General features: G+C 47.0%; 1 protein-coding gene across 2 annotated transcripts in view; it reads right to left on the reverse strand.

The window, feature by feature from the left end:
* The window catches only part of VPS16 (VPS16 core subunit of CORVET and HOPS complexes), a 43,787-nt gene extending 22,255 nt beyond the window's left edge, over positions 1-21,532 (reverse strand). The window contains exons 1-11 of one of the 2 annotated variants that reach the window (XM_061583589.1): positions 21,341-21,532; positions 19,697-19,785; positions 17,466-17,557; positions 16,868-16,996; positions 14,666-14,810; positions 11,641-11,756; positions 10,573-10,695; positions 9,511-9,566; positions 1,962-2,051; positions 1,070-1,164; positions 850-926 (exon numbers count right to left, since the gene is read on the reverse strand). In XM_061583589.1, coding sequence (XP_061439573.1) covers positions 850-926; positions 1,070-1,164; positions 1,962-2,051; positions 9,511-9,566; positions 10,573-10,695; positions 11,641-11,756; positions 14,666-14,810; positions 16,868-16,996; positions 17,466-17,557; positions 19,697-19,785; positions 21,341-21,393 — 1,065 coding nt within the window. In that variant the 5' untranslated portion in view covers positions 21,394-21,532. The remainder of the gene's footprint in view (positions 1-849; positions 927-1,069; positions 1,165-1,961; positions 2,052-9,510; positions 9,567-10,572; positions 10,696-11,640; positions 11,757-14,665; positions 14,811-16,867; positions 16,997-17,465; positions 17,558-19,696; positions 19,786-21,340) is intronic. The other variant, XM_061583588.1, reaches the window with a different exon arrangement.
* Between the last annotated feature and the right edge of the window lie 1,239 nt (positions 21,533-22,771).

The following is a 22,771-nucleotide window of genomic DNA, read 5'->3' on the forward strand; positions in this document are numbered from 1 at the left end:
GAAAGCCTGAAAAAGAATGATTCTGTTTACAATGTTTTCCTTTTGGAAAGTAAAGGGGCTTCCCTTCTGCCCAGTGCCCACCCACCCAATCTCCTCCCCTCCCACTCCCTGCCTCTTCCCTGGGTCAGTGTTGGACTACAACCTGGGAGACCAGGATTCGAATCCCCACACAGCCATGAAGCTCCCTGGGTGACTTGGGCCAAGAGGCACATGTTACCAAATTCTTCCAAGCTACACAGGAAGTGGATTGGACTGTGAAAGACCATCCCAAATTGTGTTTGCATTTTGACCAATTTGTATAGCGGTACAATATCTCAGAGATGAGGTCAGGTCTCCTGCATTCACTGGTGCATTCACTAGAGCTGCCCAATTTCCCTGCTTTTTAAAGTTTGATAGAATAGCTGTGGGCTATAGGTATGTTCTTAAACCGCAAGGTTTTTTGCCTATTAGTGAATATTTCATAAGGTTATTATTCCGTTCAGTTATTATTCCATTGAAATATGGAATAGCTGCCCTGAGTGCCCTATTATTGGGTAGAAGGGTGGGATAGAAATATTTTAAATAAATAATAATAATTATTATTATTATTGTTATGGCCTTTAATAAAATTCCCAGGATGATGCACAATTGGAAGTTGCCTTGTACCGATTCATGCCTTTGGTCTCAATATTGTCTCTTTCAGACAAGGACCATTACACCTGCAACACTGGGTTATCAGTATTAAACCTGTAGCTGGTCCTGGACAGCTCTTCCATCCCAACTGGTGGCCAAGCAGCCCTACAAGGAAGCAGGGACTGTGTCAAGTTCCCTCCTTGCCCTTCTCCTCCCCGCCTGCCAAGCATGCATTACCTCATACTCCTTTTGAGCCTCCAGCAACAACGCTCCCGGTGCCATGGATGCGATCTTGAAGACTTCCTGGCTGGCCTCTGAAAGGGAAACGAGAAGTGAGGAATTGTGGTTGGGATGCCCGAATCTGGGGTGGATTCCTGAACGTCTCAAGTTTCACTTTTAAATAGGAGGCATCAGGTTCCTAGTCCCTGCTACTTATTGGTATGCTAGGAAGACTCACCTGGAATCTCGTGAAGGAATTCATGGGTGGAGCGGGAGAAAATCCTCACACCGTCAAGCTCTGGCACGAGGTATGAATCCTCATCCAGAGAGTATCTACGGTTGGCATTAAGGAATCCAAAGACAAGAGAGGTGGACACGGCACCAGAGAGACTTTGGGACAATCTATACCTGGGATGGGAAACCTGTGGCCCTCCAAGCGTTCTTGGACTGCAACTCCCATGAGTCCCAGCCAGCATGGCCAATGGTCAGGGATGCTGGGAGTTGTAGTCCAGCAACATCCAGAGGGCCACAGGTTCCCCTTACTTAATCTATACAATCAGCAGAACTATGCAGATGTAAAAAGGGCCCTGCTGGATCAAGCCACAGGTTCATCTAGTCCAGTACCCTGCTTCCGCTAGTGGCCAACCAGGTGCCTTTGGGAAGCCCAAAAGTAGGACATGAGTGTAATTTTCCTCTCCACAACTTGTAGCCAGAGAATCATACAGATATGCAACAGGAAGACTCCTCTGTGGGTAGATGCTTTGAGTGCCTGGGAGGGGGGTCACAGCTCCCAGTTCAATCCCAAGCATCTTATACTAAAAGGATTCAAATAGAAGAGGATTTCTGGTTTAAAATTGCTTTCAACGGTTGTATTTCATCTTCTTTAGAGGCTTTGGGACTTTTGTATAAAGTGACTGACAAATATGTTGATGACACTGCACAGGCACTACCTGCCAGCATAGTCAGTACTAAGCCAGACAGTCAGGCTCAAAAGAAGGCACCTTCCCACGTTCCACAAGAGCCTCCCATCAGTTTCTTCTTCGGGCACCCAAGTACGGCCTCGGGAATTGTTGCTATATGCAGAAACACACCCGCGCACACTGCACCCGTGCCTCATCCCATAAGGATACTGAATGCACTGCTCAGCATTCCCAGCCACCAGGAGGTGCCGGTCCCATGCCATCACCACGGCCCGCTGCTTGCTTTGGGAACGAGTACACCTGCCGCATCAAGAGAGATTCAAGGTGTTAAGTCCTAGATGCCCAAAAAGGCCTGCCATGCTGCTCCTTCCATGGTCTGCATTCGCACCTCACATAAGAACATAAGAAGAGCCTGCTGGATCAGGCCAGTGGCCCATCTAGTCCAGCATCCTGTTCTCACAGTGGCCAACCAGGCCAACATCAGCATCTTCCACCAGTGCACAGGCACCACTCTACTTCTGGAGACCATTTCCCCTCTAAACGTTGCGCATGCGTGGCATTGTAAGGAAACGTGATCTCAGAGAATGGGGCGTGGCCCTGGAACTTAACCAACGCTGCTTTGCAGTCCCTATTCTGCCCTTTACAATAGGATCGTGCCGCGCAGAGACGCCTGCAATGGCTCCCAAGAGAATCCTACAGCAGTTTTAATTCGTTGCTAGTCCTCACGGTTATGGATGAAAGTTCACTGGCAGTATTTGCTAGAGGGCATATTATGAATTTCAGAACGTTGGCTTCCTACTAAGAATTTTATCTAAGGGTAATGTACAGTAACATAAGGCCAGTGCAGGTCCTGTTCAAAGAGGACTGTGGAAACAATAGTAACTGATGTTGGGGTTGGAGTGCAGAAAGTGACAAGGAAGAAGGGAAGTACAGATGTAATTAAAGGAGAACATAAGGAGAGCCTGCTGGATCACGCCAGTGGCCCCACTGAGTCCAGCATCCTGTTCTCCCAGTGGCCAACCAGGTGCCCCAATGGGAAGCCCTCAAGCAGGACCCGAGCGCAACAGCAACTCTCCCCTCCTGAGGTTTCCAGCAGATCACAAGGAGCACATGAAAGTAATAGTTTTTCCTTGCTGCCTGTCCCTGGATAGTAGCGGAACCAAAAGGAAGGAAAGCACCAATCACCAGGGTGGAGAGGGTGAGAAATAAAACCTGAAGGATGCACAAAAACAAAGACTTTATTGGTCCAACGCAAAATATACTTAACCTACAGGGGCAGTACAAATGAACATTTTAGACTGTACATTATTAACATTGATACAACATGATAAGGGCCTATGGGACTTTTGGGTAATCTCGTTTTATTCTGTAAAGATGTGGGTGGGTTTTGATTATGTAGAGTTGCTGTCCATTTGTATTTATATGTTATTTTATTCTTTTGTACGTCGCCTAGAGTGGCCGTTTCATACGGCCAGATAGGCAACTTAGAAATAAAATTTATTATTATTATTATAAAGTAATACTTTAGTGGTTAGAGTGTTGGACTGGGACCTGGGAGACCAGGGTTCAAATCCCCATACAGCCATGAAGCTGACTGCTGACCTTGGGCCACTCACGGTCTCTCAGTCTAACCTACCTCGCACAGTTGTTGTGAGGGTAAAATTGGACAGGGGAGAACCATATCTGTACACCATGTTGAGCTCCTTGGAGGAAAGGTGGGATACAAGTGTAATAAATATATAAATAATAAAACATTAATAAAAACGGAAAATGACCTTTTAATGATACTGGCTTCATCACTGAACTGTAAAAGTCAGGATCATTCAGAGCATGGTATTCCCGATCTCTATGTATAGATGTGAAAGTTGGACAGTGAAAAAAGTGGATAAGAGAAAAATCAACTCCTTTGAAATGTGGTGTTGGAGGAGAGCTTTGCGCATACCATGTACTGCGAAAAAGACAAATAGTTGAGTGTTAAAACAAATTAAACCAGAACTATCACTAGAAGCTAAAATGATGAAACTGAGGCTATCATACTTTGTACACATCATGAGAAAACGTGATTCACTGGAAAAGCCAATAATGCTGGGAGGAAAAACAGAAGGGAGTAGAAAAAGAGGAAGGCCAAACAAGAGATGGATTGATTCCATCAAGGAAGCCACAGACCTGAACTTACAAGATCTGAACAGGAGGGTTCACGACAGATGCTCCTGGAGGTCACTGATTGTCCCGTCCAGAGCCGAAAGAATGAGGCTGGAGTGTGTGTGCAAGTAAATCTTGTTTTATTAGAGTAATAATAATAATAATAATAAAATTTTATTTAGCAGACGCCCATCTGTCCGACTGAACGGACACTCTGGGCGACGTACAATATAAAATACACTCAATATATACATAATCATCATCACAGTATTAATATCATAGCATCTCGTCTAACTGAACCATCCTACGCTAACACAGTATAAAACCTAACCCACCCCAGAGATCCCATAGGCCTGCCTGAAGAGCCAGGTCTTCAAGGCTCGGCGAAAAGTCAACAGGGAGGGGGCATGCCGAAGGTCAAAGGGAAGTAAGTTCCAGAGGGTGGGGGCCACGATCGAAAAAGCCCTCTCCCTGGTCCGCACCAGCCTAGCTGTCTTCGCCGGTGGGACCGAGAGAAGGTCCTGTGAGGCTGATCTCGTTTGGCGGCATATTTGGTGATACTGGAGGCGTTCCTTCAGATACACTGGGCCAAAACCGTATAGGGTTTTAAAGGTTAAAACCAACACCTTGAATTGGGCCCAGTATACAACTGGATACATCAAAGGCATTGCGCTTCATAGGAAACCCTACGCTAACTCACTAGAGTCCCTAACTATACTCTAGACATGCTCTGCAGCATGTGAAGGAAGTTGACTCAACAACCCCCCACTGGGAGCGGCAGGCTTATACAGGAAATGTTTTCAAACGTAATCTCTGACTCCTTTGTAATTCCTGTCTTTGCCCTGTCTGTTTCTCGTGGCGACGGGAACGAGGAGACAGGGGACGCGCATCCAATGGCTCATCTGAAGACACCTGCTCCCGAGCAACGGGCTTGAGGTCAGGGGGCGGTGCCACACTGGAATCCTCCTGGGAACTGCTTGGTAAAGGAGGAGCTGGCACTGTCTCTGAAGCTTCCCCCCACAAGTCTTCTGCATCAACTGGGGGCGGTGCGCTCAGCTCCTCGGAAAGGGCGTTACTCGTGGGAACTGGCTGGAGAGCAGGCTGCCCCCCTCTCGCACGATCTTGCTCAGACACAACAATCCCCAACTCTGCTTCTTCTGGCTGCGGAGGTGCCTGAAACTCATGCCTCCCCCCTTCCTGTCCCTTCTGAGTTGGCTGCAGCGCAACACTGATTCACAGGGCTGCCGTAAGTCAAAATCGACTTGAAGGCACATAACAAAAACAGTATAAAGTTTTCATTCTTCTTTTTTGTGATGACCTTGAAGAAGAGGCCAATAAACCCATTATTGTTCACCCTTGAGATTTCATCTCCCCCCCTTCCCCCTCCTAATCAGCTACTCAGAGGTATACATCTTCTGCATATGGAGGTTCAACTGGTTGTTGTGCCTAATAATTGTTTGCAGACCTATTCTCCCACAATGAGCCTCCCTGGTAGACTGTGGGAATGTTGTGGACATAATACATCTCGACTTCAGCAAAGCTTTTGAAAAGTGCCCCATGATATTCTGATTAGCAATCTAGTGTTGGGGAAAAATACTGTTCCCTGGGCCCAATAAAATAAAATAAGATGCTTGGGGGCTTCTGAACCAAAGTTGCAAAGCACGATGGAACACTAGTAAGATACGGAAGGGAAGCAACAGCCTCTCTAAGTTTCGTTTCCTCTCCTGGGAACTTAGCCCCAGAGGTGCCGGCAAGGCTGCAACATTGTTTTGAGAAGATAACTACATTCTGTTTTACTCTTCCTGCCCTCTGTACTCCTTTCACACCCACATATTGCTTTTAGCAATTCAGCAAAGAGGACCCAAGAGTTCTCATTAAAGCAGTTAGAGTTCCATGTTATTGCTAAGGGGGTGACCCTTTGTATGTGTGTACTTTCATGTTTATACTCTCTAAGTATCAATCTGAGCCCCTTTCTTACTCTTATCTCGGAATACTCTGTTCCCGAGCCCCGAATTCCAAATCAACATCCTGACTTTATGATGCAACAAGCGAAATATAGTTTAATTTGTTACTCTTTTATTAGATTATGGTTTTGTTTTTGTTTTACTTGTAGAACCTATATAATGGTGCTATCAGAAATAAACAGCGCTCTCTTCCTCGCCAGACTGTCGTGTCTGTGTGAGCTTGAGACCCACTCTTTGATCAAGAAGTGTATGTGTGTCTTTGAGACACACTTTGAGAGTTCTCAAAGAACTCAAAGGTGAAATTGCTGATCTGCTAACTAAAATACGTAACTTGTCCCTTGGGTCCTCCTCCGTGCCTGAGGACTGGAAAGTGGCAAATGTAACACCAATCTTCAAAAAGGGATCCAGAGGGGATCCCGGAAATTACAGGCCAGTTAGCTTAACTTCTGTCCCTGGAAAACTGGTAGAAAGTATGATTAAAGCTAGATTAACTAAGCACATAGAAGAACAAGCCTTGCTGAAGCAGAGCCAGCATGGCTTCTGCAAGGGAAAGTCCTGTCTCAGTAACCTATTAGAATTCTTTGAGAGTGTCAACAAGCATATAGATAGAGGTGATCCAGTGGACATAGTGTACTTAGACTTTCAAAAAGCGTTTGACAAGGTACCTCACCAAAGGCTTCTGAGGAAGCTTAGCAGTCATGGAATAAGAGGAGAGGTCCTCTTGTGGATAAGGAATTGGTTAAGAAGCAGAAAGCAGAGAGTAGGAATAAACGGACAGTTCTCCCAATGGAGGGCTGTAGAAAGTGGAGTCCCTCAAGGATCGGTGTTGGGACCTGTACTTTTCAACTTGTTCATTAATGACCTAGAATTAGGAGTGAGCAGTGAAGTGGCCAAGTTTGCTGACGACACTAAAGTGTTCAGGGTTGTTAAAACAAAAAGGGATTGCGAAGAGCTCCAAAAAGACCTCTCCAAACTGAGTGAATGGGCGGAAAAATGGCAAATGCAATTCAATATAAAGTGTAAAATTATGCATATTGGAGCAAAAAATCTGAATTTCACATATACGCTCATGGGGTCTGAACAGCCGATATCATAATGCCGTTGTATAAATCTATGGTACAGCCGCATTTGGAATACTGTGTACAGTTCTGGTCGCCTCATCTCAAAAAGGATATTATGGAGTTGGAAAAGGTTCAGAAGAGGGCAACCAGAATGATCAAGGGGATGAAGCGACTCCCCTATGAGGAAAGGTTGCAGCATTTGGGGCTTTTTAGTTTAGAGAAAAGGCAGGTCAGAGGAGACATGATAGAAGTGTATAAAATATGCATGGCATTGAGAAAGTGGATAGAGAAAAGTTCTTCTCCCTCTCTCATAATACTAGAACTCGTGGACATTCAAAGAAGCTGAATGTTGGAAGATTCAGGACAGACAAAAGGAAGTACTTCTTTACTCAGCGCATAGTTAAACTATGGAATTTGCTCCCACAAGATGCAGTAATGGCCACCAGCTTGGATGGCTTTAAAAGAAGATTAGACAAATTCATGGAGGACAGGGCTATCAATGGCTACTAGCAGTGATGGCTGTGCTGTGCCACCCTAGTCAGAGGCAGCATGCTTCTGAAAACCAGTTGCCGGAAGCCTCAGGAGGGGAGAGTGTTCTTGCACCCGGGTCCTGCTTGCGGGCTTCCCCCAGGCACCTGGTTGGCCACTGTGAGAACAGGATGCTGGACTAGATGGGCCACTGGCCTGATCCAGCAGGCTCTTCTTATGTTCTTATGTTCTTACTTGGTATCTGGCTGAACATCCAAAACAGGTAATTGGAATCCCCTCTGCTCGCACTCCTTCCCGGGGTACTGAGGTGAGCAAGCCCATCTTTAGGTGGGAGCAAAAGTCACCCTAACACTAGCTAAATGTGGGCTGGATGGAACAACTATCAGGTGGATCCACACTTGGCTACATAATCTTACTGGAAGTGTGGTTATCAACAGTTCCTTCTCAAACTGGGGAGAGGCAATGAGTGGGGTAATGCAGGGCTCAGTCCTGAGCCCAGAGCTCTTCAACATTGTTATTAAAGGATGAGGAGGTGCAAGGAAAGCTTATCAAATGAGCAAATGATACAAAATTGGGAGCGATAGCTAATACTTTGGAAGACAGAAACAAAATTCAAAGGGATCTTGTTAGTCTGGAGCATTGGGACGAAAACAATAGAATGAAATTTAAGAGGGATAAGTGCAAAGTTCTACACTTAAGAAAAAGAAACCAAATGCACAGTTATAAGATGGGGACTACTTGGCCGGGCAATACTACACACAAGAAGGACCTTGGAATTCTTGTTGATCACAAGCTGATATGAGCCAATAGTGTGATATGGCTGCAAAAGCGGCAAATGCTATTTTAGGCTTCATTAACAGAAGTATAGTTTCCTAACCGCGTGATGTACTAGTTCCCCTCTATTCCGCACTGGTTAGGCCTCATCTTGAGTACTGTGTCCAGTTCTTAACACCACACTTTAATAATGATGCAGACAAACTGGACTAGGTTCAGAGAAGGGCAACAAGGGTGATCAGGGGACTGGAAACAAAGCCCTATGAGGAGAGACTGAAAGAACTGGGCATGTTTATCCTTGAGAAGAGAAGAAAGAGTGGAGATATGATAGTACTCTTTTAAGTACTGGAAAGGCTGTCGCACACAGCAGAGCCAGGATCTCTTCTAAGTCATCCCAGAGTGCAGGACACGGAATAATGGGCTCAAGTTACAGGAAGCCAGATTTCAACTGAAGATCAGGAAAAACTTCCTAACTGTTAGAGCGGTACGACAGTGGAACCAATGACCTAGGGAGGTGGTGGGCTCTCCCACACTGGAGGCATTCAAGAGGCAGCTAGCCAGGCACCTGTCTGTGCGCTTTAAGCTGGATTCCTGTACTGAGCAGGGGGTTGGACTCGATGGCCTTAGGGTCCCCTTCCAACTCTACGATTCTAAGATAAGGGATTGGAAAGAGAGAGGGTTCAGTTTGGGGAAGACAAGAAAGGGAAAGGGTGGAGATGAAGGACAGGAAGTGGGAGTTGTGGTGGGTGGAAGGAGGATTCATAATTTTTCCTTGCAGCTTTATTTTCTCCTTTGGGGGCTGATGCTGCTTTCAGCTTCTCCCTGGAGCAGCCTTCGCCAACCTGGAGGCGTCCAGACGTTTTGGACTACAACTCCATCAGCCACAGCCTCTCATATCCTCCAGCTTTATTGCTACACACTCACACACGCACATGTGCCTGTGTGCACATTACTTGCAAAGTAAAGAATCAGCATGTGCAAAAAAAGAAGAAGACAAGATCATGACAAGATCTTGAGTTTAATTTAGCTCCTCTCAGCTAAGGAGGGAGATTTGGAATCAAAACTAAGAAATACCACCCCACCCTGCTCCCCACCCCAGATAGTTCAAAACCTGCTCGAAAGAAAGGTCATTTGGACTTAGGCCCAGAGGTGGCCAGGGAGGTGCTACAAAAGAAGGATTGCTCTAACTTGCTGACCCATTTCCACCAACATCCAGGCTGAAATGCCAAGCAGAAAGGGAGGCAAAAAGATAAACCCCCACCCCCTTCCCCAGGGAGGAAGAAAGACCTATATGAAAAGCAGAGGACTGAGGGTTGGGGCTGCACTCACCAAACCATCTGCTTCGGCGGAGCTCGAAATTCACAGGTGGACTCCCCCAGTTTTTCCTACAGGAAGGCAGAGAAGTAATGAAAAGCAATCAGCTAGTCCAAGACAGGGTACCCTCTATCTGAGGCGGTGTGTATGAAAGGGTCATAGCTCAGTGGTCGAGCACCTGATTTGCATGCAAAAGGTCCCAGGTTCAGTCCCCAGCATCTCCAGGTAACGCTGGGAGAGACCTCTGTCTCAAACCCTGGAAAGCTGCTGCCTGATGGTCTGACTCAGGATAAGGCACATTCCTAACAGCTAGTCCATGACAGGCTGCCGTCTATTCAGAACTGTGTGCGTGCAGAAAATGGCAGTGGGCACAGAATCTCAGCTTTCGTTTAAAACAAACAAACAAACAAACCAAAAAGCAAGTTTCTAGCACTTAAGGTTTCAAAAGGTTACCCCAAAGCATGTGGGCAATGACTGCTGTACTCTCAGAAGCCACGGGGTGGATGAGCATACTTCCCAGAAGGTGGGAAAGTCCATGACTAGCACAACCAGAATTACGCAAAGCAGGAGAAGTGGCAAGTGCATGCAAAGGAAAGGAACATATGCAAAGTTTGATTGATTTGCATAATTTATGCAGGTTGCAGAATTTGGACTGCTGTGGCACAGAATTTCTTTTCTTTTTCTTTTATTAGAACATAGAAACAAGTAGACACAGCCCCTCCAAGAGGTGAACTCCCTCCCTTCCATCCGCCTGCGTGCAGACCAGTAGGCAGGTAAGAGGGCTCATTCATTCCCTTCCCTTCTATGTAGAGCCACTTCAGGAGTCCCCATCTGCCTCCTGATGTTTCGGTCCACAACTTCCATCAGCTCCAGCCAGCACAGCTGACGGGAGCTGCAGTCCAAAATTGAGCAAGGGCACCAGGTTGCGGGAGGCTGGATTAATCCCTCCGGAGAAAGCCAGGAAGACGAGGACTCCTCAAGTGACGCAGGTACGTTTCACGGCCACAGCGCGCTCTAACAGATTTCTCCATTCCAGGGCAAACATGGCTAACTCGCAGCCCTGGACACGGCGCTCACCTTCAAGTTGGAGTTCCCCATCCAGATGTAGCCTGTGTCAGTAAAGAGTGCCAAGAAGCGGTGGGTGAAGGACACAGCCATCCGCAGGTAGGAGCCAGCGTGTGGACTCAGCCCGGGCAGGGTCTACACACAGAGAGGGAGACAGACTAGTAAGTGCCACGGCGCATTGGGACAGGATCTGCTTTGCAGGCAGAAGGTCCCGGGTTCAATCCCCAATGGCGTCTCCAGGCAGGGGTGGGAGAGACTCCTTGCCTGAAACCCTGTAGTGTAGACAATACAGGGCTGGATGGGCTCAGTGTTAAGGCAGCTTTCTATGCCCCAAGCAACCCCATTCAGCAGATTTGGCCAAAACTCTGTGCCTCCACCTTGAGTTTCAGCCCATGGGATCAAGCCATTTCATTTCAATGAAATTTGCATCGGGGAGGACACCATTCTAATCTCCGAGCAGCGACCTGGAGACCCCCAAGTCACCTCAACCCTTCTTGGCCTCTATTCCCAATCTGTAATGTGGGGTCATCAGTGAGCAACCACACAAAGGGTGTTGCACAGATTCTCCCAAGGGCTACAAATCACTTTTATGCACACCAAGAGAAGCTTCCCAGAAGCGGTATTCGTTAATTCAAAACTTTTCTGCTAAGATTTATTTAACACCAGTGAGTCAAGCAGCATTTGAAACACAAATACAATACTCTCCTTCCCCAGATGGCTTGGGGACTAGCGACTTGACTTTGCTTTCAGAGAAAGCTTACTCAGTAGGTGCTGTGTCTGATAGGAATTATAGTCGAAAATATTTGGAGGGCACCACGTTGGCAAAAGCTGTTCTGCCTTTTCCTCCTTTACTTATGAACACCCCACCTCTGGGGGCTGTCTGGAGCCAAGCTCATCCAACTATTTTACCCTTGGCTCTCAGAGTTGACCCCCCCACTCCAACCCCAGTGACGGAGCAGATGTGCAAACTGCTGCAGAGCTAGGAATCGGCTCCATCGAGCAGGAGAGAATCCCCACTGGCGTGACAGGGCATCTCGGGAGTTAAAGGGGCCCCATCCGGCCCCAGGGCCACTCACGCACCACCGGGGAGCAGGTTGTATTGTCCAGGAGGTACAAGTCTTGGCCAACAGCAAGGAGGATGACCGTCTCTCTCTCTTGGAACAGGACGGTCCAGCAGGAGGGGGGTTTCTGAAGACCTACAAACGGGGGCAGAGGGAGAATGATTAAAAACTTCAGGAACACGACACTTTGCACTAAACTGCGCAGATCTACCTGCCTGGTGTGTGTGTGTTTCAAATGGGAGGCTAGCTTGAGCCCTCCACTCAGGCAAAAGAAGACCAGTTTACTGTTGCAGGAGTGCACTGCCCCCACACCTCCTGTGACCAGCAGCAGCGCAGTGGGAGGGAGGAAGAGGGCAACAAGGGATTCTCTAGCCTCCCCTCCTAAAAGTCAACCCCCACCCCCAAAGGTTATCCGTAAAGGCAGACACACGCAGCATTAGCCTCTACATCAGGGGCAGGGAACCTCTCTTGGGCTGGGGACCATATTCCCTCATAGGCAACTCTCTGGGGGCCGCATGCAATGGTGGGTGGGGCCAGAAGAAACAGAGAGGGTGGGGCAGTGGATGAGATTCATATTTTGTAAAATAGGTGGCGTTCTACCCATGCAGAAGTCAGAGGTTTACACACACACACAAATCCAGGCGAAATGGAAATGGACTGCCTTCAAGTCGATCCCGACTTATGGCTACTCTACGAATAGGGTGTTCATGGTAAGCAGTACTCAGAGGGGGCTGTGAGGCTAGTCCTCCCCAGCTCGCTAGGGCCTGCTCAGCTTGCCACAGCTGCACAAGCCAGCCCCTTCCTTGTCCACAACTGCCAGCTGGGGGGCAACTGGGCTCCTTGGGACTATGCCGCTTACCCACGGCTGCACAGGTGGCAGGGCATGTAACCCCTGAGCCACTCCCTGTGGGGGTGATCTTTAGCTGGCCTTTAACACCCAGGAGACACGAGTGGGGATTTGAACTCACAGACTCTGGACTCCCAGCCAGGCTCTCCTCCCCACTGGGCTAGGTCAGCTGTCAATCCAAGCATGGAAGAGGCATTATCACAGAGCACGGCCACATCCAGCCAGGCAAAAGCACACAAAGAGGGCACAGAGCAGGGCCAGTGAGATGGGGGTGGCCCAGGAGAGTCCCGAGGGCCAAGCAGAGAGGCCTGGAGGAGCACATGTGGCCCCTGGGGCAAAGATCCCCCAATGCTACACTTATTTATTTATTTATTTAATTAAGCTTATATACCGCCCAACTAGCAACAGCTCTCTGGGCGGTGAACATTACAAATACAATAAAAATAACACAATACAGTATATCACAATACAAAACTGTACACAAAACTGTACAGTCTAAAATCAAAATATAATAATTTAGAATTAACAGGAATTAAAATGCGTAAGCCAGGGAATCTGCCCTCCTCCAGAAGTTGCTGGTCTCCAGCTCTCCTCACCCCTGAGCACTGGCCACCCTGGCAGGGCTAATGGGAGTCCAGCAACGTCTGGAGGGCCACAGGTAGAGCCTGACACTGATTTTATGTCTTCTATGTTAAATTTTACCTTTGTAGTCCCTTTAGTACCAATCCCTCCATATATGTATATATGTGTGTATATAGAGACCCTCCGTGGCGCAGAGTGGCAAGCGGCGGTAACGCAGCCGAAGCTCTGCTCGCGGCCGGAGTTCGATTCCAACAGAAGGAGGAAGTCGAATCTCCGGTAAAAGGGGTCGAGGTCCACTCAGCCTTCCATCCATCCGTGGTCGGTAAAATGAGTACCCAAGAAAGGCCGGGGAAGGAACTGGCAATCCCACCCATATATACGGTCTGCCTAGTAAACGTCGCAAGACGTCACCCTAAGAGTCAGAAACGACTCGCACTATAAGTGCGGGGACACCTTTACTTTTTTATGTGTGCATATATATATATATTGTATTTTATGTATCTTAATTTATTTTAATGTTTTTGTGATTTTACTGCTTACAATTTTATTATGTACATGTTTGATTTTATTTTTGTAAGCCGCCCTGAGTGTCCTATTGTAGGGTACAAGGGCGGGATAGAAATATTTTAAATAAATAAATAAAATAAGCACACAGAGGCTGTTGTTTCCAGGGCGAAATGTGAATGGTATTGCAAGCTGAGCTGGGAAATGCCCGCCTCTAAGTAGCAGCACAGAGTTCTGAGGCACTGTGGCCTGTCGCTGTGCATTTGGTTCCGAGAGAGATGAAATCCCAGCAGTAGTGGCTGGGGGCTCCATGTCAGTGAAGCAGTGGAATCTGCTCCGGGTTTTAGACAGAACTTTCATGAAGCTGTCCAAGGTGCTGAAGCCTATACCCAAAACAGGCACAGCACCTTGGACAACTTCTTGAACAGTTCAGACTAAAACCTGGAACGGATTCTACTGCCTCGCGAACAGGGAGCCACCACCTGCCACTGTGTGCCAGGTGGTTCAGTGGTAGCGCATCCGCTCTGCTTTGCATGCAAAAGCTCCCCGGTTCAGTCCCCGGCAGCATCTCTGGGACAGAGCCCTGCCTGAAACCCTGGAGAGCTGCTGTCAGTCAGCACAGACAGTACTGAGCTAGATGGACCAATTAGTTTGATTTGCTATATGGCAGCTTTCTATGTTCCTAGGAACAGTGCACCCCTGATTGCTTTGCAAAATCCACTCTGCCTTAGATACCCCGTACCACACCATAAGCTGATTTTTAAACTCCCCTCCCCCCCCAGCTGAAAAAGAAAGAGTAAAAGGGAATAAAAGCTACACACACAAAATCTGATTCATACATGCAAAGGGATTTGATGGACCAGAACCCCAAAGAATCCACAGAGCCTTAGACTAGACTTTGCGCCAAAACGATGAGAGGGAGATGTGAATCAGAGCCTTAAGTTGCTTCAAACTCCAGAACCATGAGGTCTAGAAGCTTGAGATCTGATTTTACTTTCTGAGAAATTAAAAAGATCTTACGTTTTCAAGGACAACATACAGAATCAACCAAAAAAGCGTCAATCGGAGCAGTGTGAAACAAGGGGTGAAGGTGGGAGGAAGGCAGATTTACCTGGCACCTGAGGCAACCTGCGAAGCTTCAAGTGATCAACATTGGTAGCCATGGTGAACCTGTGCGCCCCTGTGAGGATGGCCACACCGGTGCCGTGTTCAGTGTGGAACACTTTGGCCTCCAGCACGTGGTTCTGAAGCACTTCCTGGGGGCGGGTGGGGGGAGAGAGAGAGACATCAGATAACAGCCACCATGATGACAGAATGGCTAGGAATGGCAGATGACCTCAGTGGCTAGGAGTGCCTTTTACCAGCTTCGGCTAGTAAAACAGTTACGGCAGTTTCCAGCTGGGAATAGCTTGACCACTGCTGCCCATGCAACGGTAACCTCAAGGCCAGATTACATGTGTACAAAAATAATTTTGCAAAAAAATGGCAATAATTTTTTTAAAAGACTGGATTACCTTAATGACCTGAAGCTGGCAGAGCGATTAGGCCCGATGCTCTCATGGAACGGCAGGAGGGATGGCTCAGGATCACAGGCCAGCTGTCCCTGCCCCCCTCCAACCCTTGGAAAGCCCCAATCCTTGGTCCTTCTGCTGGCTGCTGCCAGCTAGGATCTCGCTGGCATCACTTCCGCCCACTCAGCAAGCGGCAGGGGGATCAGCATGTGATGCTGGGGTCACTCAGCAAGGCTGTGGCTGCCAGAGGCCGGCAGGGTGACTGGAGGGCCACCTCGGCCCAATCCACACATACCCAGGCCGCCACAAAGGGGTTTGGGATTGCTCTGCCACTCATTTTTAGAACTCTTAATATAATAATAAAAAAATATCTAAGTGGTATACGTAAAAACAACATAAAAAAATACAAACAATAACATTCAATAAAATGTCCTAAGAAATTAGAAATAGAAGATTTTGTATTGATTTATAAATAAATGAGTTGTCAACTGGGGCTTTAAAGGGTTTGGCCTCACAACAACTCTGTGAGGCAGCACACACTGCCACTCCCATTTTACAGATGGGGAGGGTCAATTTTTGACTTAAAACAACTGTACATATAATTAGATGCAACCCTCTATTTTGAAATGCATTTTTTTCTTATTAGAATGAAGGAGGAAAATGAAGAGCAGATAAATTTAGAGAAAATTAGTCAGGCTTTTGATTTCTGCGAAGCCAAGTGAGGCATCCAAATATTCAATATTGTTTTCCTGTAATTTTATGATTTGAAGAAGGATGGGAAATAATACTAGAAAAAAAGTTGGGGGAAGTCTGGTACATTTTACTGATCATTATTAAAACAAAGGAACAAATGTAAATATTATTTAGTGATAAAATCTGAAGTAATCCTTTTTATGCTTTATGAAACAAAGTAAAAAAATCTGTATGATCTCTATTGCCAAAAGAACTAATAACCTGTTTTTATTTACAAATGTATGTAATTCATATTTGTACTATATTATGTTAATAAACAGGGGAGAAATGAAATATATTTTTGCAAGAGGTGGGCTGAGAGGAAGAAGTGAGGAAGTGTGGTGTAGTGGTTAGGGTGCTGGATTAGGACCTGGGGATCAAAGTTCAAATCCTTACTCAGCCATGAAGCTCACTGGGTGACTTTGGGCCAGTCACTGTCCCTCAGTAATCTACCTCACAGGGTTGTTGTGAGGATAACATTGGGAGGGGTGAAGTGTGCACACCACAATGGCCTTCTTGGAGGAAAAGTCGGATATTAATGTAGTAATAACAACAATAACAATAATAATGTAATAGACCCTGAACAGCTGAAGAGAAAAAAAAGCTTCACTAAGTTTGGTAGAAAGGAATTTAAAAAAAAGGTTTCTACCAAACATGGTAAAACTTTTTCTGTCCAGATATTCAGGGTCACTTACAACATAATGTAACCTCAATTCTTTCTATCAGCTGAGCTCTTGCAAAAAAATACATTTCATTTCCATCCCTATGTTTAGCCTTTAGTTGCTGAAGGAACACTAATGGCTCACTGGCAATGAACTTGGACAGCAACCCAACCCAACCCATAATGCTCTGGAAGTCCTAACCCAAAGACACACACCCTCAGGTCACTTTGGCTCTGGAACCTTCAGCAGACATTTCCTGCAAATTTACTCTTAGCAGCCATGAGGACTAGAAGCTTGCAGTGTTCCAAGCCAGGCCCCAGTTCCCCATCACCTGGCCCTGCTTCCACCTGATGTCCAAAGGCAAAAACAGTGAGTTGGCTGTAATCCCTTCTCTCTGAGGCCACTTACATTTCCCATGCTGAAGCGCCGCTTGAACTCACAGAAAAGGCTGTAGACAAGGACTGAGCCATCCTCTTGGATGCAGAGGAGGTCCTCGCTGGTCGTCCAGCCAAGATGCACAGCCGGGCAGTTCTTCCACTGTGGGAGGAGGACCAAGCAGACAGGCACTTTTATTTCCTACACTGTGCTTTCTGCTTCAACAGCACAGGGTTCAAACCCAGAGAGCTTTGCCAAGTACAAATCCCAGCCAGCGACAACCCCATTTTCCCTTGCTGACCCCTAGGCTGGAAATTCCCTCCCAGAATCACTGCAAGGGGCTATCTCTCCTCAAACCCAGGAAGCCTATGGCTCACTCCCAAAGTCCTCATTCCCCGGGTGGAACAAACCCCAAGTGCATGTAACTGCATTTGCTCCAATTCATCCCTCGTAATGCTTGCATTCCCCAGTCATTCTCATCTCTCTCTGTTGCCTTCACTGCTGGAATTGTAACCACTTTGAGGCAGAGAACTGTCCTCCCGCTCCCTCCCCCTTTTTGCTGATGTTACTCTGCAAAGTGCAGTGTTTACTGATGACTGCGGATCATTGATAACGTAAGTGTCCTACTTACTGGAATGCTAGCCAAGAGGACCCCAGAGGCAGAATAGATTTCAAGAGGTGGCCGGGAACTGGGAGATTTTTCTTTCTTGGTTTTCAGCAAAGCTAAAAGATAAGAAGAGTTGGGAAAAAAAACTGGAGAGAAGCCAAGTCTCCAATTACCCGTTCCCAGCTCTCATTTAATTCCTTGGGTAGTTTCTTTCATTATGTTATTATTAGCAGTCTCATACTTGGCGTTGCTTGGGAATCCAAAGAAACCAAAATATCAGTGCTGTTTTGAAAGGTTCAGTCTGCCATCTTGATTCAAAATGGTGTCCAGTTGTAGCCCAACAGAGATGAAAACCTGCCCTTCAGTCTCAAAAACCACCCGCAACATTTGGTTACACTCCTGCTTCAGATGAAACCAAATCCAAGTCCATTCACAGGGACAATCCAAAAAGAAAGGGCCGGTCACTATCTCCTCGACATGCTAGGTTTCAAACTGCAGGGAGATTTTTTTTTCTTCCCCTCCCCAAGGGAACGTTCAAACGTGCACCCCTTCTTTTGCAGCTCAAAGTGGTACAGTCAAGGGATAACTTTACCACTTGATTCTGCTGGCTGAACAAACTGGCCTTGAGTATTTTCCAGAAGCATAGCTTGGCATGGAGAAAGTGGAGAGAGAAAAGTGTTTCTCCCTCTCTCGTAACACTAGAACTCGTGGACATCCAATGAATGTTGGGAGGTTCAAGACAGACAAAACAAAGTACTTCTTCATACGGAACACAGTAAAGCTATGGAACTCATTCCCACAAGAGGCAGCGATGGCCACCAACGTGGAGGGCTTTAAAAGAGGATTAGACGGATTCATGGAGGAAAAGGCTATCAGTGGCTGCTAGCCACGATGGCTGTACTCCACCACCATAATCAGAGGTATTATGCTTCTGAAAACCAGTTGCTGGTAGCCACAGGAGGGGAGACTGCTCTTGCACTCAGGTCCTGCTTATGGGCTTCCCATAATGGGCATCTGGTTGGCCACTCTGAGAACAGGAAGCTGGACTAGATGGTCCATTGGCCTGGTCCAGCAGCTGGGATCGTCTTATGTTCTTCAGACTGTCCTGTGTGTGCTGGCTTGAAATGCCCCCGATTAAGCCAGCATGGACAAAACTTTAATTTGTTCTGAGAATGTTGTAGATTACATACAAATGGAAGGTCTGTTATTATGTACTGTATATTAACTGAGGATTTTGCCCCATTGCTTGTTTTTAACAGGGCCGATAAGTGCCATGAATCCTTGTTGCAACCAAGGAGAACAGGCCAAGGACCTTCACAGCCTCCTTTCAGTCCTGCACTAAAAAACCAATCCAAAGGAGCTGCTGCTCTACTCTCTCCCAGGAAGCTAAATTTGGCTTTAAATCTAAACTGAATCAAATTTTTCACCAAAGTAAGAGTAAGTTACCTAAAACACCTTGTGGGATGAGCGGGAGGTGCCTCTGCGCCAGAGCTTGGAAAAGTTACTTTTTTGAACTACAACTCCCATCAGCCCCAGCCAGCGTCGCTGGCTGGGGCTGATGGGAGTTGTAGTTCAAAAAAGTAACTTTTCTAAGCTCTGCCCTGCGCTAGTCTGACCGTAGTATCTGCACAGTAAGACATGGGGTGGGTCAGGGTATCTCCCTCTCACGAGAGGAAACTTTTGTTTGAACTGTACCGCTGCTTTTCCACTCCATGTTGTTGAACTGTGTTTTATTGTAATATGATCTGTTTTTTAATATGTATTTTGTATCTTCCGTTTACATCTGTTTAATTGTGGTAGCCTATGGCTTTGAACAATAAAGACTTCATTCATTCAGGTTTGACGGAGAGAGAGAGTGACTAGCTACTTTCCTCTTTCAACAAGCCTTTTAAGTTGAGACCTATCCCGGTCTGCATCTGTGTTGGAATTGCTTTTTAATATGTTCTTAAACTTTCTTTTTTAAAATGTTTTTAATCTTAGATGTTTTGATTGCTTTTTCTAAGTAATGTTTTTGAAGATGTTTTAATGTGTTTTAAAGTTTGTTTTTATGATGCTTTAACGTTTTTAGCGCTTTTGCTTGCCACCCTGGGCTCCTGCTGGGAGGGTGGGATATAGTAATAATACATCACACAGGCCCTATGTCCTGGGAAATGACTGACACAGGGCCGCAGGGAGGAAACCTTTCAGCAATAAAGGAGCAGCTGACACCGTAACACCTCCCTCTGCCCAAAAAGGCAACCTGGTCCTTGACGTACCAATGGGGCCCCCATAGGGAGCAGCAGCAACCAAGCAGTCCCGCAAGTCCTCCCTCAGGTTCCAGCCCATGCTGTACAAATCTAGTTTCCTGCATGGGGGGGGGAGGGAAAAAAAGAATTATAGAAAAGTCTGGGGGTGGAAATATTGCTGCTCTTTGAACATCTCCAAATCTGCTGCAAACTGTTCAGTGTATATATGCAGCAGTTCTGCTCAAGTTGCAGAATGCAACTTGAGCAGAATTTTTGAAAATCTGAGTTCTCTTTCATAAAAAAGGAGAGCACATTTCTAGACCTCATTGATTACAAAGACATCATCATCATCAATTAAATTAAATACCAGCCCTCCACCCAAAGATCCTAGCGCAGTAGTTTTAAAACTGTTTTTAAATAAGTTAACAACAACCTAAAATCACATCACAAAAACCAGAGTGGGTCCTAAAAATATATATCTCAGGTGTGAACGGCGAGTGTAAGAGGGTAAGAGAAAAGATGTGTGTCCCGAGTTATGCCTGTTGAAGTCTCATGGACGAGGGATTGTAGCTCAGCGGCAGAGGACCTGCTTTTCATGGGGAGTCGCTGGGTAGGGTTGGGAATGTCCTCTGCCTGGAGCTCTGGACAGCTGCAGCGAATGACTGTAGCTGATGTCCTTCAGCACTGGGTCACCAAATGGTGTTGGGACTACAACTCCCATCATCCCCTCCCAACTCAGCCAATGGCCAGGGAGGATGGGAATGATCATCCTCAACATCTGGAGGGCCCCACGCCAGCTATGCATGAATGATACCTTTGCCTCAAGAGGCAGATTTGTTGTTCTATGCCTTCAAGTCGATTACAACTTATCATTTATCATTATGTTGACCCCATGAATCAGTGACCTCCAAAAGCATCTGTCGTGAACCACCCTGTTCAGATCTTGTAAGTTCAGGTCTGTGGCTTCCTTTATGGAATCAATCCATCTCTTCTTTGGCCTTCCTCTTTTTCTACTCACTTCTGTTTTTCCCAGCATTATTATCTTTTCTAATGAATCCTGTCTTCTCATGAGGTGTCCAAAGTATGATAACCTCAGTTTCATCATTTTAGCTTCTAGTGATGATAGTTCTGGTTTAATCTGTTCTAACACCCAATTATTTGTCTTTTTCGCAGTCCATGGTATGCACAAAGCTCTCCTCCAACATCACATTTCAAATGAGTAGATTTTTCTCTTATCCGCTTTTTTCACTGTCCAACTTTCACATCCATACCGTACCTTAAAAAAACCCAAAAAAGGAGACACCGGTGCCTTTGCCTCCCTCTTGTCTCACAGACACACAGAGCTCAAGGCTGCGCGCAAGGCGGGCACCGACAGTGTAAAAGAGTCGTCGTCATGACGACCTTGCAGATTCAGTTCATTTCAGACGTTTTTGGAGGATTTTGCAAAGGATCGAGGTGGTGGGGGCGTAGGAGAAAAAGGGATGTTTATTTTTTTTTGTGGGGAGAGAAAACCTTTTGGGAGGATCCCAGGGAGTGTCAAAGCAGGGGGCCTGGGAGAGGGGTGAGAATCCGAGGGAGGAAGGTGGGGGTCTTCTTTGGGGGGGAGGGGTGCACACTGCCTGCCATGCAGGAGGCTCCTGAGGGAGGGGGGAGATGGAAGAGACGCTCACTGACCGGTAATAAGCCTCTTCCCCGAGAGGGTCCCAGTTCGCCGTGTAACAGTCCATGCTGGGGCGCGTCTCCTGGAGTCCTCTCGCCCCAACCGCTCTCCTCCTTTCGCCAGGCACTTCCGCCCTCAACGCCCATCCCGGGTAAGCGGAAGGAGCGACGCAGCTGCCGCCATCTTGCGTAAGGGCACAGGCCAGCTCCCTCTGCTGCCCCCTAGAGGGAAAGAGCAGGAACCGGCCGAGCAAGCCCGCCCCACCGCCTTCCCAATTCAACTCAATTCAACTGTCAGCAGGCACGGAGAGAGCCTGGCTGCTGGATCAGGCCCATCTAGTCCAGCATCCTGTTCTCACAGCAGCCAGCCGGATGCCTCCATGGGGAGCTCAAAGGCAGGACCTCACCCGAGTGCAACAGCAGCTGTCTCCACTCTCCTCCGACTTGTGATTCCAAACAAGTAGAATGTTCAGAGTTATAGCGTAGTGACAAATTCAGAAGTGCAGGGTCTCTTTGTCAGTCACAGCTATGCCCCCCGTTTTTGCTGCTGGGCTGAGAATGAGATCCTTGTAAATGCCTTCTCCCTAGGAGCCAATCAGCATGATTGTTAGCTACTGGAAAGAGTCTTCTCAGTGGCTGACTCACCTCCTTTCCCTGATTGGCAAACAGCACAAAAGGACAAGAATGTTAGAAGACTCTTCTCAGCAGCGAACACCGTCCTCTTTCATGCTGATTGAGCCGTAGGATGCTGGAGATATAGAGACCCTGCTCCCCCCAAAATAGGGTATCTAAGAACCCCCAAGAGCCTCACCATCTACACTCCTGGTTCAGAGTCAGACTGTCTTGACAGTGGAGGGCAGAGCATAGCCATCGTGGCAAGTAGCCATTGGTAGCCTTATTCTTCTTGAATTTGTCTAATCCCCTTTTACAGACATCCAAGCTGGTGGCTGTCACTGCCTCTTGTGGGAGTGAATTCCATAGTTTTAACTCTGCACTGCTGTGTGAGGAAGCACTTTCTTTCATCTGTCCTGACTCTTCCAGCATTCAGCTTTTAAGCAGGCATCAAAAAGAATACAGGGAAATCACCTTCCCGACATCGGGGACAAGCAGGGAGTTCCAAAACTGCCACACTAAAATAACTATTTCTTACAAGCGTGGAGTATCATGTGGCAGCTGTAACAGTGCGAGTTGTGGTGCAACACAGAGGACAGAGCTTGTGTACCTTTACAGTTTACTCTTTAACTCCCATCACCCCTGACCACTGGCCATGCTGGCTGGGGCAGATGGCAGCTGGAGTCTAGCAACATCTGGAGGGCCACAGCGGGTTCCCCATCCCTGCTTATTCTAACTCATATTTTTTAGGCCCTCAGTTCCCCAGCTTACCCATGAAGCTCAGTGGGTCAATTACTACAGGGATGTGCAACCAGTGGTCCTCCAGGGGTGGTT

Source organism: Rhineura floridana, chromosome 9, assembly GCF_030035675.1.
Source record: "Rhineura floridana isolate rRhiFlo1 chromosome 9, rRhiFlo1.hap2, whole genome shotgun sequence".
NCBI lineage: Eukaryota > Metazoa > Chordata > Lepidosauria > Squamata > Rhineuridae > Rhineura > Rhineura floridana.